The sequence below is a fragment of the Platalea leucorodia genome (genome assembly GCF_965183815.1).
Source record: "Platalea leucorodia genome assembly, chromosome: 3".
Taxonomy (NCBI): Eukaryota; Metazoa; Chordata; class Aves; order Pelecaniformes; family Threskiornithidae; genus Platalea; species Platalea leucorodia.
The window spans coordinates 88,493,975-88,520,748 of NC_138825.1; the positions used below are offsets into that span (position 1 = coordinate 88,493,975).

General features: G+C 42.4%; 1 protein-coding gene across 12 annotated transcripts in view; it reads left to right on the plus strand.

Annotated features, from left to right (window-relative positions):
- The first annotated feature begins 6,878 nt into the window (after window positions 1–6,878).
- SYNCRIP (synaptotagmin binding cytoplasmic RNA interacting protein) overlaps window positions 6,879–26,774 on the plus strand; it is a 33,558-nt gene continuing 13,662 nt past the window's right edge. For all 12 annotated transcript variants that reach the window (XR_014227651.1, XR_014227652.1, XR_014227653.1 and 9 more), the window contains exons 1-10: window positions 6,879–6,995; window positions 8,490–8,649; window positions 9,536–9,654; window positions 9,841–9,948; window positions 11,667–11,780; window positions 11,867–12,043; window positions 17,106–17,241; window positions 18,026–18,231; window positions 23,228–23,377; window positions 24,705–24,826. Coding sequence is in view for 6 of the 12 variants with exons in the window: in XM_082306754.1 (XP_082162880.1) it covers window positions 8,502–8,649; window positions 9,536–9,654; window positions 9,841–9,948; window positions 11,667–11,780; window positions 11,867–12,043; window positions 17,106–17,241; window positions 18,026–18,231; window positions 23,228–23,377; window positions 24,705–24,826 (1,280 nt within the window). In the remaining 6 variants the exon portion in view is untranslated. The remainder of the gene's footprint in view (window positions 6,996–8,489; window positions 8,650–9,535; window positions 9,655–9,840; window positions 9,949–11,666; window positions 11,781–11,866; window positions 12,044–17,105; window positions 17,242–18,025; window positions 18,232–23,227; window positions 23,378–24,704; window positions 24,827–26,774) is intronic.

Sequence of the window (26,774 nt, forward strand, 5' to 3'; positions counted from 1 at the left end):
CCTTGAAGACACAAGGTTATTTGGGGTCACCCATGCTTGAAAGGATTTTTAGGTTGGTTGGTTACATGCTAAGTAGTCTGGAACACTTACCCTGAAAGCTCTGTACTGCAACTGCTGCATCAGGCACTTTCCCTCCCGAGTAATCAGCAATGTCATTAGTAGTCAACTAAATAGGCCTGGGACCTGAGCCCAACCACTGGCAGCTGATCAGCCATGCTGTTAAGGGTTAATACAGTCTCTGACAGCTGATGCCTGGGCCAGCCTGCACAGTGTCGCATGTAATATTTGGGCATGGTTTAGAGGTTAAGGTGGATGAGAGCATAGCTATGGCAATGCAAGCTGTGCTGTCCATGTTTGCCTTATAGCTGGAGAAGAGCCCATGACCTGTCCTGTCTACCTGCGTGGCAGTGGCCACTATGTCTGCAGTGTGCTGTGCTCTCCTGGGAAAGATGCCCAGACCTGGCGGAGAATACTCTGCAACCTAATGATGTGCTGTCTGCCTTTGGAGATGGGCTTAACGCACAAATTAACTCATGTGGGGTTAGATGATCCCAAGAGTCCTTTTGATCCACCCTTCAGTTGGCTTTCATAAGAGTGCCAAGTACGGGAATCCCGATGGCTGCTAGTCAGGACAGGGCGATGTTTGGGGACTGCTGTACAGGGGTGTGAGGGCAGGGCTGGGTGGGTACCTGGGGCAAAGGAAGGTCTAAATAGAGCAGTCAGTTCTGCATTGACACTTTTGCTTGCGTCTCTGCCTGGTGAGTTGCAGCTTCAGCACTTGGCTACCTTGCACTGCGCAAGTGGACAGGATAGCACTGCTGTCCTGAGATGACTTTGAGATGTTTCGAAGATGGATACTGATGAGGGATGCTCTCTGTGGTTCTCTTGCACGAGTCCTTCTCATAAGGCAGAATGCACTAGGATGTGGAGGAATTGGTTTTCTCCAGCCCCTCCATGCTAATTTGATGAAAAATGAAGGGGGATGACAACTCTTGTTACTTCTTTGCTGAATATATTGTCTCCTCTTTCCATGGAGCTTTGCCAGGTGCTGACCTAATGGTAACGCTCCTCTGTGTAAGAGCTTTAAAGCATCAGATCCTAAGGGGAACAGGACAGAAAAAGCAGTAGTAGTTGTGTCCTAACTCTTGCTTTCATACCCACAGCAACAGAAAAGCAGTATTTTTTTTTTTTCCCCCCTTCAGATTGGGAAGCCTCTTCCCGTAGTTCCCTCATCCTTGATAAAGCTGTATAGGAAGCCCGTGTTTTATAGGTCTGTAATGGGATGAGGAATATGTGATAGAGGGAATCTGGAGGAAGAGGAACATTTGCACTTACGCTTCTGTAGGAAGTGGGAAGGGTTTGGGATGAAAAGAACAGATCGGTGATTGCATGTTTTGCTTGCTGCAATGACAGGGTATTTGCACCGTCAGACTGAAGAGTTAAAACCAACATTCAGTCTCCAGGAGTAGGTATTAGCTAAGGGAAAAATGCAAAGATGTGATAGTACTTGCTGGTATGCTCCCCCAGCCTATGCTCATTTTTCCCTGCAGACTTTAAATTGGGGTGATATCTCTGCATTTAATAATTTTAAATAGGAGTTTCTTCCATTAACTAAGCTAGTTACTTTTGGGAGTTATGGAAATACCTACAGCTTCATGTGACAATGAATTCCCCAGCTGAGTTGCATGTGTGTAAAAGCAGCTCTTTTTTTGCTTTGCTATCTGCCAGTTTGATTTGGTGCCTCCTCGTTCTTCTGTTGCAGGAGAGAGCGAAGAGTTATTCCCTAATTTTCTCCATGCCACTTCTGCCTTTGTAGGCCAGTATTATGTTCCCTCATTTGTCTCTTGTCCATGTTGAAGGTATGGGTTCTGAACAACTCCTAACACTTCTTTTTTGACAGTAAGCATATACAGTTCTTTGTTACAAGGCTCAGCATCTGGATTCTGAGTGATAATAGTCAGTTTGAGATGGCTTCGAGTTGGCATTTCCACATACACATGGAAGCGACTTCACTGTTTTCCGTGCATGCAAAAAGAGTGCTCTCCTCCTCCCCACCTCTTTCAATACTTACACATTAACCTATAGTGTACTGCAAAATACATTGAATTCTACAATGATTGCTCTGAACCCATGGCTGACAAACTGTGTTAAAATCCTCTAACTTAAATTAGAAAAAAGCTGAAGGTATTAATGGAATGTGAACTAAACTACCTTCTGCTGTTTCTGTTGTGCCTTTCTCTTACAATGTCAGCTCTGTAGTGCTTGATTTGGGGGGGAGAGGGGGATGTACCTGGGAGGGGGGGGAGGTTTGACATTGACTGGAAAGAGGAAAAAGCAGTTATTGGTATTGGAAAGAAGGACTTAAAAACATAGATACTTTGCAGAAATAAGCAGTCCAATACCCTTTCTTTCACTGGCACTGTTGCTATAGCACAGCTGTAAAGCAAAAGCGAGAGAAGCAGTTCAGAAAGAAGTTGTTTCAAGACCTTCAGTCTATATATAAAATTCAACACTAAAAGAATTCCTGGAAGAGCCCCATTCCTCCTCATTACCAGGCTTGTTCTCTGCCTGGAACTACCTGGGCAAATATTTAGCAGAATACATGTGACTTCAGCCTCAAAAGCCCTGAAATAAATGGTGTCAAGTCTGTAGGAGCAGACTCCTCATCCATCTTGCAGAACGAGAAGAATTAAAAATCAGTGAAAAATTAGTTACTTTGGTTTTTGGATTCAGGAAAAAAAAAAACAAAACCCAAACTCTTTCCAAATCTCAAGAAAGAAACATCAATTAATCAGTGGAGAGAGCTGCATTTGTAAAGACCGGGATAATTAACCATATCACAGAATCCATCCACCTGCTCCAGCAGGGCCACCTACAGATGGTTGCCCAGGTCCATGTCCAGATGCCTTTTGAGTATCTCTGAGGATGGAGACTCCACAGCCTCCCTGGGCAACCTGTGCCAGTGCTTGGTCACCCTCACAGCAAAAAAGTGTTTCCTGACGTTCAGAGGGACCCTCCCGTGTTTCAGTTTGTGCCCATGGCCTCTGGTCCAGTGAACCATAATCACTAGCTTTGCAAACACTTTCCCCGCTGCTTTTGTTTTTCTGACTTAGTTGGAAGAAGTGAAGTGTTTGAAGAATTAGCGGGGTCAAAGTTAGAGCCTTAGAAATAGTTTCAATAAATGGGGGAATAACCTTGATTTTGTTTTAATTAGTGTTACCCCCGCCTGGTTTTGGAACAGTGAGATGCACAAAGGATGTAACTGGAAAGAATGTTAAAAGAAAATATTACCATTACTTAAGTTTAGTCTGTCTTTGCTGAAATCATGTGACAATTTTAGATTGTAAGTTACTTTTTAGAAAGGAAGAACTCTTAAATCTGCATATTAAAGTATAAGACTGAGCCATTCAGTCATATATGAAAAGCTTTCTCCTGAAGAAAATTTCATATATCTGATTCATCTCCTTTTGGTTAATTTCCGACTTGCATTTTTCTGTTAATAGGCACAGGCCTCGTATTTTGTAACTCAATCCACCTTTTAAGACTTAGAGCCTCTGACTGATAGAGTGGACAAATTAAACAGATTTTTAATTAAACAGATAAGTCCCCAAATCATTTTATTTTACCAAGGATCTCAGGGCAGTAGGTCAGTGGCCAGCTGTGCACTACATCAAATAAACTGCAGACCGCAGTCTCTTCCTGAAGTTAAGACATCCTTATAATATACAGATAAAGTAATACTTGGCAGTCTTACCAAGGAGGCTGAGGGCTAGGAACGGGTTGGAAAACCTATCGCTGAGAAAAACCAAGAGCGGCTGAATCATTTCAGAATTGCGCTGTGGCAGACGTAGCTCAGGGGGCTTGTTTCGTTCTTACAAGCAGTGACATTTGCTGTGTGACCAGAGCAATCTGCCCCTCTAGCGCTGTAGCTGGTGCGTTTCACAGCTCCAGTACAGCCAATTCTATAGCTGAGCCTAAATTTCCAATGCGTGCGCACTTGGGACAGGTTAATGCCATGCAATCTTAATAGGCACCACAGAAACTGAAGGTAAGATTCACATTGAGTCTCCTAGACTTTCATTCTTTGTTTAGGGTATAATTCTTTAACTGTGCATAAGTAGCTCAAAAGCAGAAATTAACCTTTCGATCTTACAGTCAAATTACATTTATTTTTCACTGCTATATCCGTGCAGCTCTGTAGCTGGTCCTGTTATAATCACTGGTTTTACTGTGGATGTGCTGGGGAGGCTCAGACATCCAGCTGTGGCTTCAGTGGGGCTCTACCGTGGTTGCAGTTGGACTGGAAGCAGGCAGGGGTTTCATATTCCAGGAAAACTTAGGAATTAACACAACTTTCATTATGGTGAAAAGCTGTCAAACTTTCAGGCACGTGCAGTGGAACTCCTCGTGTAAATCCAAGTCACCAGGTAAGTGCCTGCAAATGTTCTTGGCAGGGTATTTTTTCAATAGATGTTCTACACGAGTCAAAAAGAAAAAGAAAACTCATTTTATGATTTCATGGATCTTTTCCTGGGCATATGAGTTTTGTCTTTGTCCTACTGATACTAGGGCTAATAACTGAGCTATATTTAGAGGAACTGCATGTCAGACTCTTTGCTTCCTTCTTTCTACATAAAATTTCAAAGAATCAAATAGCTGCAACTCTGACACTGGGTCAGCTGTGATTTTAAATAAGGGTGCAAATCTGTTCACTGCATTTATCCTAGTCTTTTTATTGGTTTTACTTCCATTTTATGGAGGAAAAGTGCATAAAAAGTTTTCCCTCTAAAAGTGGGCCTGAAAGTGGGAATTACTTTCTCAGGAGTTTTCCACCTGTAGTCAGCCAGATCCACTGACTGAGAATTTTAACGAAACATTTTTCACTGTTTTCATAAGTTCCAGAGAACAAATCATTTATGAAGTTTAGATATTACTCTGACTCACATCTGTATTGTAAACACCTCACTGAAACACCTTCTGTAAACGTCTGAAAATCACATGTTGGTGCAGTATTTTCACTGAAAAATGCTCTCCAAATTTGTTTTTGAGGATATTTCTCTCATTGCCCAGCTGATAGCTATATTTTTGGAGAAAGTTATTAATTTCTGAAGGGAGCAAAATATTCACATTCTTATAAAGAATATGATTAAAAATACCAGACAAGTTTGCACTAAAAAATTAGCTTCTGTTTTACTAAAATTATTTTTTTCAGAAAGTTTCATTTTTTTAAACGTGGGAAAAGTTTGAGTAAATGATTTTTTTAATGACATTTTCAAATTATAAATTAGCTGGAAGATTTGATAGCGTACAGCTGCCTTGTATTTGTTGCTATTTCAGACTGACCTGTGGAGGGGTTCAGTGTTTAATGAAGTCTTATTGCATCAAGTACTTGAAGAGATTTTTGTCTCCATGAATACCGGTTGTAGGTTTCACATACTTACACAGCAGCATGTGAGTATCTGTTGACAGTGAACTAACCCTATAAATGGCTGTGCTTGCTCCACTGTGCAGGTTTAAGTAATTTTAAAACACTGGAGATAGACTGAAGGTGTTTGGCTGGACTAAGGGGCAGCAGTAGTTGGTCAGCTTGTTGCTGAGCTGCCTCAGAGGAAGTGAGTAATATTGTGTGTGCCTTCCTGTCTTCATTTCGCTGTCTTTATCTGGAGTCCCAGGTCTGGCAGAGCTTAGTAGGTTGGTTTCCAAGTTTCTCGTGGGAGGTGTGCAAGCGAGACGTGTTAGGAACTGGAATTCAGAAGTGTGCAACGAGGATCCCCAGCCAAGGGACCTGCATCTGACGACGTTGTGTGGCTGGACCCACCGTCCGCTGGGGCCGGCACGACAGAGTTGAACGCTAAACGACGGGACGCTCAAAGGGCGGCTACGGGCCGCAGGCCGCCTTCCTCCAGGCGGGCTGCGGGATTCCGGCCGCGCTGCCCGGCACCCGGCCCCGCGCCGCTGCCGGCTCCTCCCCGCCCCGCCGACCACCGCCCAGCCCCGCGCAGCGGCTGTGAGGGAAACTCCCGTTCCCCTTGGAAAAACGCTCCCTCCGCACGGCGGTTACGGAGGGGCGGGCCGGGCTGGGCGGCGGCCGGCGGGGGGGCGCCCCTGAGGGGGAGGGCGCCGGGCGCCCCTCGGGGAAGGGGGCGAGGCGCCGCCCGTCTCCGAAGCGGGGAGGCCGAGCGCGGCTGCGGCGGGCGCGGAGCGCCGCCGGGCTCTGGGCTGGCCGGCAGCCACACAAAGCGCCGCTCTCCCCTCCCTTTGTCTGCGTGGCTTTGTCTCCTCCGTTCCCCCCCCCCGCCGCGGGCCGGGACTCCCCGCCTCCGGCCGCGGCGGTCCCCTTTGTGCCACCTGCGCGCCGTGGGAACGGCCGCTCGCCCAATCCCCGGACGGCCGCTCCGCCGGCGACGTTTTTTTCGCGCGGCGCCCGCACAGGTGCGAGGGCGGCGCGGAAGGCGCCAGGGAGGCCGGCTGCGCCCCGCCGTCCCCCCGCGGGGACCGTCCCGCCGCCGCCACCTCCCCTCTCGGCAGCCCGCGCGCGCGCGCGAGGGCCGCGCGCCCCCGCGGGCGGACGCTCCACCCGGGCGGGCGGGAGGGAGAGGGCGGCGCGCGCCGCTCCGCATGGAAGGCAGAGCGCGTGGGGCGGGCGGAGGGGAGGGCAGGGGACGGCGCGCGCGCGCGCGGGCAGCCCGGCGGGCGGGGCGAGGCGATAACCCTTGCGGAGCTGCCTGGGAGACCCCGGGTTTGGGGCTGCGCCAGCGCGCGCGGCGCCTCCTCCTCTCCCCCCCCTCCCCCCCGCCCCCCCCGAGCCGAGTGGAAGGGGCTGGGGTTGGTGCCAGCAGCGGCGTGAGCGCTCGAGCGGCCGCCATTTTACGCCAGCTCCAGCACACTGTCCGGACAGACCGAGGGAGCGGAGAAGGGGGGCAGCTCCTCAGCACGCCGAGCCGCTAGCCGCGCCCCGAGCCCCTTCGCACGGCGTTTCGCCCCCGCAGCGACAGGTCAGGGGCTGGGCGCCGGCGGGCAGGCCGGCGGGTTCGGGTTCGCCGCGGCTCGGAGCGGCGGCAGCCGCCCGCCGAGCGGGGTGGGAGCGGGCCGGGGCAGGGCCGGGCCGGGCCGGGCCGGGCGGCAGAGGGGCTTGAGGCGGCGGAGGGGAGCCGGCGGGCGGGGCGGGAGGCGCACGCCGGGGCCCTGCAGCGCTGTCGGGCCGGGGCTCGGCTGCCAGGCGCTGCGCGATGGGTGGAGGAGCTGGCTGCCTTCGTGGCCGCTGCTGTCGGGCGGGGGGCGGCCGGGCTGGGCCGGTGCCCGCGCAGTAGGCCCGGCAGCTGGCCGGCGCTGGGGAGGCGGTGGCGGCCGGGGGGGAGCCGGGCCGTCCCCGCGCGGGGCGCGTGGCTCTCGCCTCATTGTCCTGCCGGCTCCGCCGCTCCATTCATTGCCCGTGCGGGGCCGGGCCGGGCCGGGGGGAGCCGCGACCTCGATGCCCGGCGTGTGCGCGGGGAGGGGGGCCGCCGGGGTCTCGCGTGTCCCCGGTCACGTCGTGAGGCGGCGGGCGGCGGGCAGCGGCGTTTCCCGGGCCGGGAGAGGAGGCTGGCGGCGGGCCTCCGCATTGTTTCGGGGAGAAGTGTGGCCGGGGGGTGGCGGCGGGGCCGGGAGGCGCCGCGAGCTGCCGGCCGAGTGGTGAAATCGGGCCCGGGGTGTTGCAACCGCTCTCCAGGGGGAATAGGGTGAGAGGTGGGGAATGGCTGGGGCTCGGGGTGGGGGGGAGCCGCTCCTCCTGCGGGAGTGTGGCGGAGAGGGGGGGAAGTCGGTCACTGGAGGAAGTTGTAGGACATCTGAACGCGCAGAGCACGTGTTTCCATCGGGCTCATGGCGGCTGCCGCTGCCGCCGCCGCCACCGTGGGTGGGTGCGGACTGGGAAGAGCGCTTTGTTCCTCTCCTCCGCCCGGCCGACACCGGAGTGGAGGCGGGAAGGGAGCCCGGCCGCGCCTGGGGCCTGGAGAAGGCGGCTCTCGCTCCGGGGGGCAGCGAGTTTGCGACGGGAGGCGGCGGCGGCAGCGGGTGTCAGTGACGGTATCGCGGCGGTAGCGGCGGCTGCATGTGGCAGGTTTGCTCTTCCTCCCACCCCCGCCATTGGCTTCTTGCTCCGTTTCTAACTTGTTCAGAGCCTCTTAGGGAGTGTGTTAGAGAGACAGAGGGAGGTGAGTCAGAGTGTCTGGCTGGGTTGTGTAAAACCTGCAGTGAAAGCTACCCCACCCCCGCTAGGCAGTGGTGTTAGGGCTTTCCTTTGTGTTGGCGCTTCTTTTGAGGAATTTCGTGCGTCTTCCAAAATTACGAAGTATTAGGGAAGTGATCTACGTCCCCCCCGTCCCCCCCCCCCCTTCTTTCCCCCCCCCCGCCCCCCAAGAACAGGGCAGTCCGTTGCATGTATTGTCACTTGAATTGTTCTACTTGAAGATATTTTTAGCTTAATTATGATGCTTATTGCATTTGAACAGATATCTGGAAACATGGCTACTGAACATGTTAATGGGAATGGTACTGAAGAGCCCATGGATACTTCTGCTGCAGTTACCCATTCTGAGCATTTCCAGACATTGCTTGATGCTGGTTTACCACAGAAAGTTGCTGAAAAACTAGATGAAATTTACGTTGCAGGTAAGATGTAAAACTTGCAAAACCACACTTACAATATTTTATTGGATTCTGTTGTCTTTGGGCTAAAATAGCAACTTTTTGTGGTTTCCAAAAGTATGGGAACTGCAGTCTTACCAAAATCTGTGGACGTTTTCCATTCAGTGTCTTAATTTGTCATAGTGTTTTTCAGAGAAAAGTCTTGGGCCAGGCCACTTGGGCTGAAGGGTGGGAAAGAGGAAAAGTATGCAGGTGACGATACCAACAGCTGGAATAGGCAATAGATGATTTTTAGGAGGAGTAGGTGATGTGGTCTTTGCGCATGTTTTTACAGTAGTTGTAGGTAACTGCAAGTAACTGAAGCTTGGTATTCATCTTCTCATGTAAATGATACTTCGTGACATAGCAGTTGGGCTCACGGATGCAAAGGTTATTGTATTGGTTCCCCCAGACGTGGTAATAGCTAGCATTTTTTAAGCTTGATTTTTGGATTGTGGTGGTCACTTTTAGTGCTGCAGTTTATTTAGCTTTATAGTCTTCTCAAAATGTACGAAGGTACCATTGCTAGGCAAGTTGAGTCAGGTTTTGATAGATCCTTCTGAATTCAGCTTCAGGATATTGGAAGTAAACTTGGCCCGTGTAACATCTGGGTTTCACAGAACTCAAACGAATACATAAATGCAGTAACTGTTACTCTGAATCTTAACTTTTTTGATACTTTTTGATGAAAAAAAGATTAAATATACTTAAATATTTACCTTTAAGAGGACTAAGCGATTTCTTAGGTATAGTAACTTACGTTAATCGGTAATTGATTTAGGGGTCACTGAAATGTGTTACATGTGATAAATGTGGTTAAACAAAGATTGCTGCCCAAATATAATTAGTACTTTTTTTTTCTTTTCTCTAGGGCTAGTTGCACATAGTGATCTAGATGAAAGAGCTATTGAAGCTTTAAAGGAATTTAATGAAGAAGGTGCATTGGCAGTGCTTCAGCAGTTTAAAGACAGTGATCTCTCACATGTTCAGGTAATGTTAAGCAATTCAGAATGTAATTGTTGAGGGATAAACTGCTAGTCGACTGGCAAGAGGTTTGCTTAAGTCTCTTCAGAGATCCATATGTGATATGTAAAACGGGCACTGTATTAGTTCAAGGTAAAATTAGATTCTGGCTTGTCATGTTTTCAGAACTGAAGATTAATATATCTTTTGCAGAACAAAAGTGCCTTTTTATGTGGAGTCATGAAGACATACAGGCAGAGGGAAAAACAGGGGACCAAGGTGGCAGATTCTAGCAAAGGACCAGATGAGGCAAAAATTAAGGTATGTGCCTAAAAGATAAAAGTTATGTGGTCTCTCTGTGGTTTATCAAAGCTCTTGTGACAGATACCTTGATTTTTTTGGAACTGTGCTTTTCTTAAAAAGTCTATTTTGGATTATTTGTCATTATATGAAAGCTGTCACTTGCATTTTTATCTTACACTTCATGCTCTTCAAGAGTAAACAATACACTGTTAATTACTGGAACTGAATGTATATAAAAGTGAAAAAGATTTGACAGTTCGCTTTACGTCTAGTTGAGACAGTTCTACTATTACACAGTTAAAAGTTTTTGGAAACTTGTCAGCATAGGTCTTTTGAGTTTAGAATGTGTAACTTCAGTTACTGGTGGTTGGTTTTTGTTTCTCCCCACCCCCCTTCAGTTCAGGTTTAAAGGAACTCTGCAATAGGGAGGAGATACCACACGTGTCTGAAAAGACAGATTGTAATGGATTTAGGATTTAGCCCACTTCTTATGACGTAATCAGTGTTCTCATGAACTGCACCCTAAACTGTCTTGGTAATGGTCTCATTATTTCTTGGACTGAGTCTTCTGCTAGCAAGAGACTCCTGTCTCAAGAGTTAGGCATGCTATGATTTATTTTAAAATTCTGTGATGAGTGACTTTACCAAAGGTTAAGGAAAGGAAAACCATCTAAGCATGCTTAGTTGATGTCTTAAAAAGCAAGAGAATCTTTCATCTCTAACTTTTCGTGTGTAAACTGCAAAATGAATGTGTTCTATATTACAAGTAACTATGTAGCTTGCGAAACTAGAAAATCTTTTTTCTCCTGACTGTGAGGCTGGGATGCCACTAATTATACATTCAAAAAAACTGATACAGATTTTGTCACTACCACATAAAACAACAGTATGAGGACTTAGTTAACTAACTTAAAGTAGCATAGCTTTTACTGCTGATGGCTATAGCATTTAAAATAACTTTGCAATTTTCCAGTTGTGAAATTACTAACTCTTGATTATAATTAGGCTTGTTTAATGTGCTGTGTCTTTGTGTGTAGAGTCGATTTGTCTTTGTACAGAATTATTAAAGACTGATTTCAGAGGAGTTTCTCATATATATGCATACTGAATTTCATCTAACGTTTTAAATCGGTAGTATATCTGTAACTGTATGCAGTGATTCTACTGAGGATCAGTTGTGCTGGGATGCTGTATGTGCCCACAAGGAATTGGGGGCGGGGGGGGAGGTGGGGTGGGGATAGGAGAAAGGAAGGTAGTACTACCACTTCAGTGGTGGGATACCTGAAGCAGTCAGTACAGTGTTGCAGGGGTGTAAGCACTTAAACATGTGTTCTTTAACTTCACACTTATGAGTAATCTCATTAAGTGAAGGGAACTCCTGTGCATAAATGTTTGCAGGATTGGACGTGCCAAAACAAGAAGTGGCTCAGACTAAGATCTTTCTAATTAAAGGGAAGCTCGCTATTCTATTACTTGGCCTTTTGTTTTGTATGAAAATGAAGGAATTGGGAAAACTCTGTATGAATCTCCTAATTTTCTAGCAGTGTTTCTTTACCTGATAGTTCTAATGTTTGCAAGTTTCGTGTTGAAATACTAGCAGTAGGCTTGTTTGCATGTGGGAGTTTCAAAGTAGTACAGTTTAAGAGGAATTATAAGCATGTCTGTTTGTGAATGAAGTGCATCTAAACTAGCTCAATTTGTATATGATTTTAAAATTTTAAGTTTCTTACTTGAAGGCACTCTTGGAGAGAACCGGCTACACTCTTGATGTGACTACTGGACAGAGAAAGTATGGTGGACCTCCTCCAGAGTCTGTATATTCAGGACAACAGCCTTCTGTTGGTACAGAGGTAAGGAGAAGGAGATGTTTGTGTAGAAGTATTTTTATTCGTTGCAAGTATTTTTTAATAAACAACACTCTGTATGTCTCTTGTAGATATTTGTGGGCAAGATTCCAAGAGACTTGTTTGAAGATGAACTTGTTCCATTATTTGAGAAAGCTGGCCCTATATGGGATCTCCGCTTAATGATGGATCCGCTAACTGGTCTAAATAGAGGATATGCTTTTGTCACTTTTTGTACTAAGGAGGCAGCTCAGGAAGCTGTTAAACTGGTAAGTTTTCTTACTTGGATTTTTTTTCTTTTAAGAACACTCTCTGGCTTATAAGCAGTTGTCCTGATCCTAATGCTTAAATGATTAAGATGAAACTGACATTGTTAGATCATTTCGTAAATGTCCACTACATGTTTTCAAATATTTCCACATTGCGTATAGATGTTTACTGGCTGTATTAGGGACGGGGATGGGGGGAAGCCAGCGCAGTGCTGTTTTGTCCAGTTAGATGAGCCTTTATTATTAACAAAGGTTGTATTAGCAGTAGTGACTTCTGAGCTGTCTGCATCTGGATGAGTTTTGGAGAGGAGTGGTGTTCGGGTTGCTGTGGCGCAAGGGAAGCATTGGCCGGGCTGTCTGTGATTTCTGATTTGCCTGTGCACCAGCAGGGGGCCCCGTGCTGGAAACATGCTTCTGAAGTCACAGAATTTCATTAGATACTTCGCATGGGAAATAATCGCTCTCGAGTGTTAAGGTCCGTTCTGTTTGCTGCAGCTGACTAGGAAAAGTCGTAAATCCTGCCAGGTTAAAAAACACTTCCTCTGTTTTACACAGAGGTGTGAAATAGTTTGGTAGAAGGAATAGGCCGCTCTTCAGCTTTCCAGGTTTTATGCATGAAGTATCCATCACTAAAAAAAAGAGGGGGAAAAGAAACACACCCTGATCCTCGCGCTGCCCCTTTGTTTTTCTAGTTAAGTTGAATTTGAATTTTTTGAGCTAGTTACTACTGCATTGATAGGGCCGAGATCAGTGTGTGGTATGACCCTCAAGAGTGCTAACCATACTCATTCTGAGGTGTCCTGGTACTGTATTAATATAGTCGGGTTAAAATCTCTCTTTTGTAATAAGGCACATCTTAAACCATTAAGGTACCCTATTGACATAATAGTCATGTAAGTCAGTTGGTGGAGACAAATCAAGCTGAAGATGGGAATGTGTTTTGAAAAAGTATAGAAATGTCTACAAAAGTGGAAGCACAAAAATATCTGGAATATACTGTTTCGGTTTTTAAATAGGAACGGTTGGTGTTCCTGTGCGCAATCCAAATATACAGAGGATAACTGCTTATACCTCTTCGTACTTTCATTGTCAAACTAGCTATTTATATTGTGTGTGAACTTTTAAGAGTTATGCACGTGGCTTAGCAAAACAGTGAATCAAATCAAATACGTTCTCAGAGGCACCTAGTAAAAGAACAAAAAGGAATTTTTCTTCTCTTAGCTGGATTTTGCTTAAAGGCAGCATGCTCTGAAAAGTCACTCAGGTTGTGTTTCCATAAAAGTAACATCAGATCCTATCCTCAGTCTTCCACTAAATGATACAAGGGAAGGAGGTACTTGGTGTGCCTTTATATCTGATCTTTGATATGCAGGGGGAAAAAAAGCACTGTGTTCTGTCTTTCAGTTAAATAGCCACTGACTGTAATAGTTGAAAAGTGTTGTGATTGATGGGGCAGCTTTTCAGCCTTCGTGCTAACTTCTTTGAGGGCAGGGTTAGTTTTAAATCAGATCCTGTGGCATTTGTCAGCTTTTCAATGGTTCCAACCCTAGTTGGCTGGCTAGTTTGGTGCATTGTAAGTTTCCCAAGTTGTCTAGGAGTGATTTGCAGGGCTACTAGCAAAATATAGCTGTAGAGCGCAGTTGAAAATCATGTGTCTATCACTTGTATTAGTTACACATGCATGGGAGAGGCTGCTGACAGACCTCTTAGAAATGCTGAACCCTTGGTCCTAGCCATTTTAATATCCTCGTGTCTTAACAGGTGGTGTTCTTTTTGATACTATAATCTTCTGATGTGTGTACAACTTATTTCCCAGCTTTCTGGCCTCCCCGGGATAGGGGTTCTTTGGTTATTTCCCATCTTCTTCTCGGAGGCTTTTTTTTTTTTCCTATTCAGGACTCTGAAGTATAGCAAAAATGAGAATAAAAAAATCTCTGCATTGCCTGTAGGCTTCTGAGTAATAAGAGACAGCTATGAGGTTTTGTCAATACCCAAACTGCAGCAGAGAATAAAGTGACCTGTGTTCAGGCTCTTGCAGTTGGTGTAACATACTTTGCATACAGTTCCTATTTGTGTGTCTGTTGTATCATCCACAGTCTTTATAACAACTTAATGTAAAACTGAACTAAAATTTTTGGATGAACTTAATGTTGACTTACCCTATTCATTAACCAGAAGAAATCATGCAATTTAAAAGGTTGAAGCCTTGATTATGTTTATGCATATGCATTTTTAAGCCACTTAAAAAAGGGGAGAATTTCCTAAATTGTGTTTGAAACACCTTTGGGGCTGTGCTTGAGACAAAAATGGAGTGATGCTATGGCCTGATACTGAGAAGACTTACAGATATGAACACCAGTACTTAATCCAGTGTGGTTAACCTTTGCTGCTTAAGTAGAACTGGCATCTCAAATGTTCACACAAGCACTGACTCTCAGAAATCTGATTTTTTTTTTTTTTTTTTAACCCCAGGCGTTTTTTCCCCCTGTTAACATGTTTGTGTTTACCTTCTGTTTTATACTGGTTAAGAATTATAACTCCATTTGTTTTCTTTTGCACACATGTTCAATTGTCCCTCCTATTTCATATGAAGTTGTTAGATTTCAGTTTTTCAAAAGATTTCTGAGTGATTAAGGTTACTGTAGACATGTACAGGATAAATGCTTGTAGGAAAACATACTGGAAACTATAGTAGCATACAGTGTATTTTTTGACTAGAGCAAGTATAAGCTTGATCAAAGTGCGGGTACAGGTGAGTTATGCAAATGTGCCCCTTAAGCAGTTTGCTAGCTATGCATAGCAGTACAACTTGCCATTTGCTGCTGGAAATAAACTAAAATTGCTGGTGAAGGTTTAAGTGGATAAAATGACAAGACAGACCTTATGCATACTTTGACCTGGTTGTGAGTGGGTTCTTACAGAACTTAGCAAAGGAAAAAAAAAATCTATTATAGTGTCTAGAGGGTAGTAGTATCTCTGTTACTAACTTCGGGCATTGATTCAGTGGTGACAGGAGGGGGAAGCAGTGTGCTGACATAGCTAATTTGGTAGCCTGACTGTTTTGGCACTTTACCCAGATCATGATTTGGGCCTGTTCATGTCTAATCTAAGTTTACAGATGGTATGCAAACTATTTAGCTAAAAACCACCAACTTTATATTAAAGAGCACCTAATTCAAGACTGTTTTCTCTGTGTTAGAAGAAACGTACAATGAGAAGTAGTAGTTAATGTATTGTAGTGTGAAAAAACTATTAGAAACTACTGTCAATGTGGAATTGCAATATGGTAGAATACTTTAATTTTTTTTTTAAGGTATTATTTTGTTGCCGTGAGTTGTATGAGAGGCTTTTTTTGGATTAAATGTGTAGCGAAACTTTGGTCTTAAACAGGAAGAGTCAAATAATATCTTCTATTATCCATATAGAATAGACTATTTCAGTTGGAAGGGACCTGCAATGATCATCTAGTCCAACTGCCTGACCACTTCAGGGCTAACCAAAAGTTAAAGCATTATTATTAAGGGCATTGTCCAAATGCCTCTTTTAAACACTGACAAGCATGGGTCATTGACCACCTCTCTAGGAAGCCTGTTCCAGTGTTTGACCACCCTCTTGGTTAAAAAATGCTTCCTAATGTAAAGAAATATTTCCTAACGTACACTTCATTTAATGAAGAATCAGTTTGTGTCTTGTTTCCAAACTAATAAACTGTCAGCTTTTTTTAAAGGTGTTTCTTTAAAGTATTTTTTGCGCTACTGTAATCTGTCTTTTCATTAATTTAAGTCTATTAGTGATCATAATAATATATATACAATCTTCCTATATAGCTGTTTCCCACTTTAAAATCAACTATTCCTCTGCCACATGGGCAACAGATACGGAGACGGAAGTCTTTTACTGTATTCTACTATGTTTTGAGACATAATTAGTTGGGAAGATGCCACTCGAGATCCTTTTCACATGTACAGTTCTCCTTTTTAGCTCACTTTTGGTACAGTTGTCTAGCTTTGAATATTTTCAGTGATGTAGTTTTCGTTTGCAGGAGATAAATATAAGTAAACAAACATCTTCATCCTGATTTTAGTGTACAAAGCAAGAAGGGGCATGGGAGAACTTGCAGGAAGGTTTACCACTCAACACAAAATAACTCATAGAATAAATAGCTAGATTAAATTTTAAAAAGCTGTCCTGCTACTTGTCAATAAGATGTTGACCACAAAATACATTTTCCTAGCTAAAGAACTGTCTGTTGCAGGGCTTCCAGTTGGAAAGGGGTTGATGTACCACCAGTTGACCTCCCTGCTGCTTATTTGGATGATGCATGCCTGTGTCTGCATCTCAGTGAAAGGCATTTTTTGTCAACAGATGTCTACAGTAATACTTTTTTTTTTTTCTTAAACTGCTGACTTGTTCAGGGTGTCTTCTAAACAATCTGTTATGGGAGAAGCATTTGAACAGAAGTCTTAAGATTTCAAGTCAGTAGAAGGTTGTTCTTGCTGTTTACTATCTTTACATGTGTAGTCTATGTGCTTTGGAAAGTATTTGCCAATTGCTCTTACACATTTTGTGGAGAAGACCTGACCATGGTTCTCTTTCTTTTGTTAACTATGGAACTTTAGAAGGGAATCTGACTTTAATTGTAACTTCATGTCTTGTATTATACACAATTCAAGAATTCATAGGTATAATCTATACAGGAACTTGCGTGTTTTTTTTTTTTTCTGCACTGTTGTGATGGGGGAAGCCTTGACCTTGATGACTTGGACATAAGATTTACCTTTCATAGTTCTACATGAAAAAGTCTCTAAAGAAACATGTATTAAGAAAGAGGCTTGAACAAGAAGGGAAGAATAATTGTTGACTGAAATTGTGGAATTATCTTAGAGAACACGAGTATACTTCAGAACAGTTGAATATGCATCATAAAAATGTGTTAAGTGCCAAAGAATTTAATAATATTACTAAATGCTGTGTTTGCAAAAGTAAAATATTTGGTATGCTGCTGTTGGAGGGGAGTGAAAGTTATCTGTAACTGATGATTGTCCAATTGTTTTTCTTTCAGTACAACAACCATGAAATTCGTTCTGGAAAACACATTGGTGTATGCATCTCTGTTGCCAATAATAGGCTTTTTGTTGGTTCTATTCCGAAAAGTAAAACCAAGGAGCAAATTGTTGAAGAATTTAGCAAAGTAACAGGTAAGTCAGTAACTAGGTTTTGTAGAGCTGGAGAGATGCAAAACATGATGAGTGATGAACTCTTGGCTTATGGTTGAACGATGATTAATCCAAACAAACACCACTCAGCGTTTGTCTCTTCAGCATTTGACTTCTAGGTTGTGTGTTTTTGTGTTTTGTTTTTTTTTTTTTTCTTTTTAAACTGTTGTGCTGAGGGCTGAAATATTTGTGATTAGACTAGATGTGTGGTTCCAAGTTTCACCTAAAGAATTAAGTATAATGTTTAAAAAAGCCATTCAAAGAAATAAACCGGCAAAGGTAACATTTGATGGCTTTCTCTGTTACTGAATGATATACTTAAGGTTCCTTGGAACAACACTGAAACTCTTTAGGTGTCTTAAAATCATGCAGGTTTGATCTCTTGTTGTTTAGACATCCATGGAAAAAACAGATGCTGATAAGTGGTGTGACTTAAGGGTTTGAGAGGAGAACTGACAAAGCACAACTTTTGGCTGCCCTTATCTCTTCTCCATTCAGTTAGAGGAAAGGTACTCTTCCATAGCTACTAAGCTTTCTTCACTTAATAAAAATGGAACTTGAGTTGGGATAGTCTAATGTCTCTTTGAAAATGTTGGTCTTGAATGTAGGGAAATTTTATTACGTACATGATCTCAAAAGTCTTAGCGCGTTCCTGCTTTTTTGGAACCACTTGTTAAATGCATACTTACCAGAAAGATAATCCCTACTTTATAATACAAATTCACGGATTGAAGCCATAACAAATAAATATTTTGCTTAATTTCAGAGGGTCTTACAGATGTCATATTGTATCATCAGCCTGATGACAAGAAAAAGAACCGGGGTTTCTGTTTCCTTGAATATGAAGATCACAAAACTGCTGCTCAGGCCAGACGTAGGTTAATGAGCGGCAAAGTGAAAGTCTGGGGAAATGTTGTTACGGTTGAATGGGCTGACCCTATAGAAGACCCAGATCCTGAAGTCATGGCAAAGGTAATAAAGCTATAAGGAAACCATAATACATTTAAAGTGCTTTGTTCCAAAGTAAGTACTTCCTGACATTAGCCTAAGTTTAAATAGCATCTTTTGGCCTTCTTGACAGAGATGTTGTAGGTGAGATAATAAAAATATGAATATACTCTTGAACTGATGTGAATTTAAAAACTATTGACTGATGTTATTTTGTGCTTCCAAGGCTGGATGTTGAAAATGATTCTTGCCAATGTGGCACATCAGGTGATGTACTTCATTTCTTATCTGGAAGTGGTGGTGGTGACTCCAAAAGTTAAAATGGTTTTGTAGCTTAATATTTGGAGGGACAGAAATCTAGATACGATCACAGAACAAGCCTTAATTCTTTTTAGCCCTGGAACTTTATCACTTTGGAATTGGAACATGTCAGTAAGATGCACAAATGTATTTTCAAAGTTGCCTATAGCAGTTATTTCTGACAAGTTAGGCAATTACTTTGTATTTGGAGATCTGTATCTTTATTTTTAATTGTGTGGGGGGTAATTCCTTAAAATACTAAGACAAGTAATATTTTGGATTTTGAATATTTCAGTGAAACTGGAGTCTGGACTGTTAACATTTTGAAGTATGCTGTAGCAGTTGTTTTATGTATGTGTGTGATATTTTGCCAGAAACGAATTACCTGAATTTTTTTCCCATCAGATAATGCCCAACCCTGTCTTTTTTTCAGTTATGTTGTGTAGCTGAGTTGTTTAATGGAAACTCCTAGCTAGCCCATATCCTTATCTCTTTCTCTTTGCTTGCTTTTTGTCTGTGCTTTTACTCTCATCTGAGACACGTCACTTGCTGGAGTCCTACTTTGATGGACCTAGTAAGATAGCTTGGCTGGGATCTCCTCTTTGGTGAGCCATAAGGGAAAAGGGTTGGGGTGGGGGCTCATTTTAGGGAAAAAGCTGCTTTTGTAATACAGGTATTACAGAAGCTTTTGGACTAGCCTGTCTGCAGACTTCATTTTTCTTGCCCGGCATCACAGACTGTCAGCAGCAGGGAAGAGTCTTGCAGGTAAAATTTGTCAAATGTGGCACTTCCCAAATATGGCGGCCTAATTCTCTGTTCACCTTCTTGGCTCAAAAGAGATGAGACCTAATCCAGCAAACTGTTAAATGAGCAGGAACTTCTGCTGACATGACTGAAGAGATGAGCAGGAGGTGATAGGGGACATAATCAGAAATCTTTCCTAAGTAAGTTTACAGATGTGGGAAATAAAAGGCTAAAGAAATTAAAGCTTGATAGTGGTTTGCCCCACTTAATGCCTTGTATTGTTTTGTATTTGAAATGGGACATGAAAAAGGAAGAAGTATAAATACGGAAATTGTGCAGAGAATGAACTTGTATACTTCTAGTGCCATATGCCAAAAATAGGGCGTGGAGCTTGGGTTGAAGACGTGTGGAAAAGTGAGACTATGTGAATGAGAATACTGAAAAAGTAGAGAACATGAGACAAGCATTTGTGCCTGACCTTTCTTGCTGGCTGTGTCCCTTAGTTTATTCCTGCAACAAGGAAAGTCTGTACTCCAGTCTTTCTTGCCCACTTATTGTACATTTGGAGAAACTCTGACCACATCTGGCACTTCTGGAAGTGTTAGGTTTACTTTCTGTTGTTTATTGCTGTCTTTCTCCTAAGAGAAAGAGCAGCTGAGCTGCTGCTGCAGTCAGTAATGTCCCAGATGTGAGCTGCAGGTTGGCTGTTATGGCTTCTGAATACTGTCAATTGGGAGGAAAGGGAGAGCTATTGACCCCTGTCATCTTACACATTCCTGTGGTAGAAGGCTCCGGAGGAAACACTGCGAGTAGGAGGAGTAGGTTGCTTTTATCAGAATAATCATCATCGGTTTTCTTGCAAAGACTGCTAGAAAAGCAAGTCCATAAGAGTAAACTATGGGGAAAACAAATTCACCTTTGTAGCCAGAAGGTGAACAGTATTGTTCTAAAATACCTCGCAGAAGCAGCATGCCATTTCATCAATATATGGACACGTACTAATTTGAATTCCTGAAATGTTTACTCGAGCCTTTTTTTCCTTTTGCCTCCAGATTTTTGTTTAAATGTTGTGGAGAGTACTGTATGGATGCAGACTTAAATTTTAAATGGGCTGTTACCTTAAATGTGAAGTACCTTGAGTGCGATGAGGTAGAAAGCTAGATTCTGAAGCTAGTCATGTGTGCTACAGGAGATTAGTGCTTGTACTGAGGGATCAGAGTATAATTGGTTAAGTAATTGATTTCTGGTACAAAACAAAGTTTTTTCCAACTTCCAGTAGCTGTGTTGATAGCTTAATTTCTCCTAAGTGTTATTTTGATGCCTCTTATATCGGTAGTGCAGATAAATTTCTTAATGTTTTATTTTATTTCTGTAGCATGGCTGAGGCTACAGAGGACGTTCTGGAGTGGCAGGTTAAGCAGCTGAATGAAGTCTTAGGCTTGTGGCTGCCTGGTAGATTACAGGACAGGAGACAGGGCTAGTAACCCTTGCAGAATGTGGTTAATGAAGTCTGAAGTGTTTGTGCTGTAGGTAAGAGGAGGAACAGGAGCAGATCCCAGAAGTTTTGGGGGTAGTCTAATCTTAAGGAGTTTTAAAAGAGGGTTCTGCCTTTATGACAAAATGCTGCTGCTGGGTATATAGCTTGTTAGGTGTGTATTTATGGATCCTTGGTGTTACAGTCTATGAGCTTTAATGAAGAGGACTTCTCTTCCCCCCCCCTCCTCCCCCCTTCCCTTTTTTAGGTAGCTTAAATGAAGTAAAAACAGGTTCATCTTCTCTCAACCTGTGCTTTAACCTTCCTCCTAGCTTTGACATCATCTTTGACTGGTTCAGCTACGCTTTCAACCTGTAGCATGACCAAAGGTGTTAAAAAATTTCAGCTGTTAGAGGTTAATGGATTTGTCTACACTGGAAACCATGTAAATTAGTTGCTTTTTACTTCTTTAAAAATGTTGTATTAGTCAGTGCATCTTGTAACAAAAAACAAAAGATGATTTTTGAGGTTAATCATGTCGGATGCTATGTCAGTCATTGTGGATTTATTAGTGAAGCGTACTTAGGGTTCTTTGTGATATTCCAGTTTTTGTCCTTTCCTAGAGTATAAGAATAAGGAACACTTGTTTGAAAATTACTGTTTTTTAAAACTATTGATTACCTCACAAAACTTCCTGTAATTCATTTTCATGAAATAAGGTTAAGGTAGTGATTAGGACAGTTTACTAAAAATGGTTATTACATATAGGTTACAAGAAATAAAGGTTGCTCTTACCATCAAGGCATGTCGGAGAAGCTTAACACAGGATAGGAAGTAGCCTTCCTCATGGAGCTGGCTATGACTTTTATCATCTCCTGACAATCAGCAAGACTAACTATGCCAGAGATGAGAGTTGATACACTGGATCAGATTTATGATCTGTAGTATCCCTTCTTCCAAACTCTGCATCCCATCCTAGTTTGGTTAGCAAGTGAGACAAAGATTTATGCAAGTCTGTCCTGTTTATTTGTAACTTAATTACATGGTAATTCTCACAAAAAGGGTGTCTGGGTTTATTGAATTCCGGTATGTGGTGCGAGTAGTGATTATAACTCTGCTTCAAAAATCAAAGCATGCTTTCTTTGGTTCCTTCGCACCCTGTGTTATTTTTGTTGACCTTCGGGGTTAGGAGCGGGAAGTCAGTGCTGCCATGTACAATGTTCACTTACTTTTTGTCATCAGCTAGTTTGAAACCACTAGGAGCGGAGGGGATGTGAACAGAAGTTGCAGGTGTTTGCAGCTGATGTGCAGCTGCGTTGTAGACTGTGGGCATTCTTTGGCAGTAGGAGGTGGACTAGACTGTCAGGGCGTGATGACAATGTATGGAAAGGACTCTCCCCAACAAGTCAGAGGCTTGTAAATTGTGAGAACTCATGAATGACATCATGCAAAGATGCTAATGTTCAGTCATTTAGTGCAGCCTCAGTATGGACGCAAGGACAGGTCTTTGAATACTAACGGGTCACTAACATATGTGATTCCTGGCATCCAGCATGTATTGTCTGCTATATTAAATAAGAGTGTAGTTTAAGCCTTTGTTAGACTGCTCTGTATTTTCTTTTATCGTAAGCAGCTGGTGGTTGATGAAACTTCATGTTGATGATTTAGTCACTGTCAGGCAGTTAACAGGGCATATCTCAATAGTTGAAAGATAACTAACCTCTCTGATCTTATAAGCTGCATGGTGGTCTTTGTGTAGCTTAAAAGCCATATTGCATGCTTTACGGAGCTGGGGGAGGGAGTAGTCTGTCAGAGTTACTTGGAGGTGGCTGTTCCTCAAGGGAGGGACGCAGTTTGACTTGTGAGAAAGTCCAAGGGTGACTTGTCAGTGTCAGCCGTAGTGTACCCTTCTGCCTGCATTCTCTTCTAGCTGTGGATTCAGGTCACTGAGTGCTCCTCAGGCAAGCACAGTCCTGATGCTAGGTATTTGGTGTAGCTATAGCATGGGAGCCACAAGTTAAGCAGCTTGAGAGCTGCAGGTCTGTCACCTCTGACCTAGATATTACAGTGATGACTGTTCTGCAAATACCTGAGCAAAAACCTGTCTAAACAATGAAATGTTTTGATAAGTTAATTATCTTGTGTGTAACCAATCCCGGTTGCCTTATTTCAAGTTTGAAAGTGTTTTGAGTTGAAAATAATTGCTGCTAGGATTCTTTTAAACATTAACACAAATTGGATTGACTTTCAGGATACTAATTCTTAAGTAATCATGTTTGAAAACAGATTTAATATTTCTATTAGGGAATTTTGGAGCTCACTCATGCTGTATCAATATATAAATATACATATTCGTGTATATGTATATAAAATGCTATACATAAAATGTAATGATGTTTTCAGTACTGCCAATAGTAATGACTTGCAAAACTTCATTTTGTGTTTTGGAATGAGATCATACTTCTAAGTCGTGTCCCCCCCCCCCCCCTTTTTTTTTTAAAGGTAAAAGTTTTGTTTGTACGCAATCTTGCCAATACTGTAACAGAAGAGATACTAGAAAAGGCCTTCAGTCAATTTGGAAAGCTAGAGCGAGTGAAGAAGCTAAAAGACTATGCTTTCATTCATTTTGATGAACGGGATGGTGCTGTAAAGGTAAGTGAAGAGGACTGTAACTGTGTGTGTGTAAGTAGTGACTAAGAAAACATTTAGAAGCTATATACTACTTGAGAAAAAGCTCTGCCTGGAGAAACGGTAACACACTGTCACTGGTAACTTTGTCCTCTTTGGATGTTTCTTAGGAAGATGCAGTTGCTAGCTTGAAAAGTGGATTTTAGATGCACCTATCCTAAGTAATTATGCTGATGAGTATCTAAGATAATCATATGTATTATCATTTGAAACTGAAATGCCAGAAGCTGAATGATTTTTCTCACCAAATCATTGGTAGAATCTAAAGCAGTTTCTCTAGGGCAGGTGATAAAAACTTAGGTAATCTTTGTGTTTTCCAAGAACAAAATGACTTCCTTTTAATGGTGTGGAATAAGCACCTTTTCTTTCTGATGAGAGGTGCTGGACAATTGAATAATTGTCATTCCTGGGTTTAGCTAGCCTGGTCTTGGTGTTTTTTCTTCTGTCATCTGTTGTTAGGAAGGAAAGTGTAATTCCTCTCCTACCTATAGTGTATCTATTTTTTATGTTTGGTGGGAGGATGCAGGATCCAAGGGGATTCAGTTTTTCTTACTCATCCTGATGCCTTAAAGCAGATGCTTAGGAAGATGATGGAAAGAGTCTTTTCATAGGATATGTATTCCATTAAGGCATAGCTATGTAGAGTCCCTAAACGTGGTAGAATCTTTAGGATTCCCCTGCTTGAATTTAACTTGTAGCAATTACTGTGACCCATGGAAATTGTACATGTGTGTTTGTTAGTGGGTTTTTTTTTTTGTTTGGTTTGGTTTTTTGTTGTTGTTGGCGGTTTGTTTTGGGAGTTTTTTGTGGTCAGAATGAGACTTAAATTCTAATTTTTGTGTTCTGGTTTAAAAAGAAAGTTACATTTATTACAAGTAAAATAAAGGAATAAAAGCGTGCACTGATCTCTAGCTTTAGTAGTATTTGCGTGTGTGCTGACATTAGAAATTTATTCTCTTATTGCAAAATCTGTACTTTCAGAGAACAGTTCTGTCACTTCATTAATTGAAACAGCTTGCAAAGATTGAAGCCTTGTTTACAGTTTTGAGTGGAAGATTTCTAAACTGATACATGCAGTCCTGGGTTTGAGAGCCAAGTTAAGAGGAAATGCATAACTCTGGAACCCACAATACTATGCTGTCTCATTATTTAATTTTTTTTTTTTTTAGCTTTATATTGTTATTTTAGCTCTGGATAATAAATTTTAAAATGCATGCTCTAAAAAATAGAATAAAATTAATAACTTCAGATATGCTTAGAAATATATTTAAAGTCTGGTTAATTCCTTCAGGCGATGGAAGAAATGAATGGCAAAGATTTAGAGGGAGAAAACATTGAAATTGTTTTTGCTAAGCCACCAGATCAAAAAAGGAAAGAACGGAAAGCTCAGAGACAAGCGGCTAAAAATCAGATGTAAGTGTAAATGCATGCACATATGTTGTATTACTTCTGAAAGACACGTATACTCCTACAGAATTAGAACTTCTGGGTATTTTAGTAGGTATACAATAGTATACACAAGTTTTCTGGCTTCTCTGAAAACGCTGGATTCATTTAAGTTTGCATTTTACTTAAGATCTAGTAGTGGTGTTTGTGGGAATTCATGTACTGTCTTGCTTTGCTTGTTGAGTGTGTGAGCAGCAGAGGAAATGTTTGACGGTCATGAAACGTACATAATTCTCACTTTTTATTCTAAACTTTCATGTACTTCTGCACTGCTATATCACGTAGATGAACTTAGCAACGTGCGTTCCAGCAGGCTTAGCAGTACTGATACAGCCCCCCCTGTTTAGTAAAGTACCCACTGAAAGGAGGATCCTGACGTTCTTTTTTGCCACTTCCAGAAGACAGATCTGCTCTTGAAGCTTATAAACTCATACTAATAGATATCTTGCACTAATAAATGCTGAACATGAGGGGGGGGAGAAAAAAAAAAAAATGGCAAGTATTTGTTGCTAGTGTGTTCTGCTTAATGTTCTCATGTGTTTTTCTTGGATATCTTGGAGCTTTCCTAACCATCTTCCCTCCCCCACCTTATTTCCAAAAATAACTTCTGGTAGTGCTGCTGTGCAGCATCCAAGAAGACGGAATAGTGAGGTTACCAGATTAATACAGATCTCCAGATGGTGACCTACTGTACACATGGAATTGGTTAAGTTTGCCCTGATTATAGTTCTCGTAACTTTCTTGGCCCTTTTGTTCTTCCTTGGGCATCTGGTGTTACTGTACGAAGTGGATTTCTTCTTTTTTTTTTTCTTTTGCTTCTCCTCTATGCCAGGCAGGCCTTTTCTGTTCTGCTTAAATCCTTTGATGATACAACTTTATTTCTTTCTGTATATTTTCTTATCTTTGCAACACCACCATAAATACCTGCTTGTTTAATTAAAATATAAAATGCTGTTGAAAGTTGCACAATTTGCCTCTCAACACAGGCAGTTGTCTGCATGGTTGTGTTGTCTCTGGTTGGAGATACGCTTTCTCTCATTGCATTTGAGTAATACCAAAAAAACCCATTCTCATACTGCAGTATACAAACAGTTTTGCTAGCTTGGTATTCAGGATCTCATAATGGCCTGCGTCCAGTGATGAAAAGGAAGATTTTCTTAAACTGCATTTGATCAGTTATAATGCTGTGTGATTTTTTTTCCCCCCAACCCCCAACTGTTCTCTGCAGATTATCTGAGACCCAGATTTATTACTTCTGGATAGCGTGCATGTATTTATAACACTGGAAGTCTTCTGGCATGTGTCACCTCTAATATTAATATGCTGTATGTTATCTGCATCCCCTCCCCTTTTATTGTTTAAGATGTGCATGTCTCATTTTGTGGAGGTAGGTGAAGTAGGGCTGCCTCTTTTGTTCTTCTAGTCAGAGGTATAGTAATGCCACTCGTTCAGTTCCTCGTTCTGGTTCTTTCATTTGGGAGTTCTCTGTGTTCCTTTATTTTTCTGAACTGTTACGGCAGGAGCAAGGCAGCTAGTTTGATTAAAGTCTAGGCATGTTTGGGTTTTGAATATACTATTCATTAGTGAATTGTAAGGGCTTGTAATTTTCTTAGGATTCCAAAAGATGAGGGAGTAGAAGGATATGTGTGTTGTTAAGTGTGTATCCTAGTTATTTGAGAAGTTTGGAGTGACATCTTAAGATCTTGTACTATATTTACAGTTGTAAAAAATTATTTCTTTTTCTGGAAATTTCCATGTAACTATAGATTTAATTTGATTTGTACATTAATATAGTTAGTGGTCTTTCCTGCTTGCATGTAAGTGACTATTTAATCAGTAAGAAGCATTTTACATCGTGCCTTTGCTGTTTGAAACCCCTTGTGGCTGTCAGGAGTAGAATTCTTAATCTGTGTAA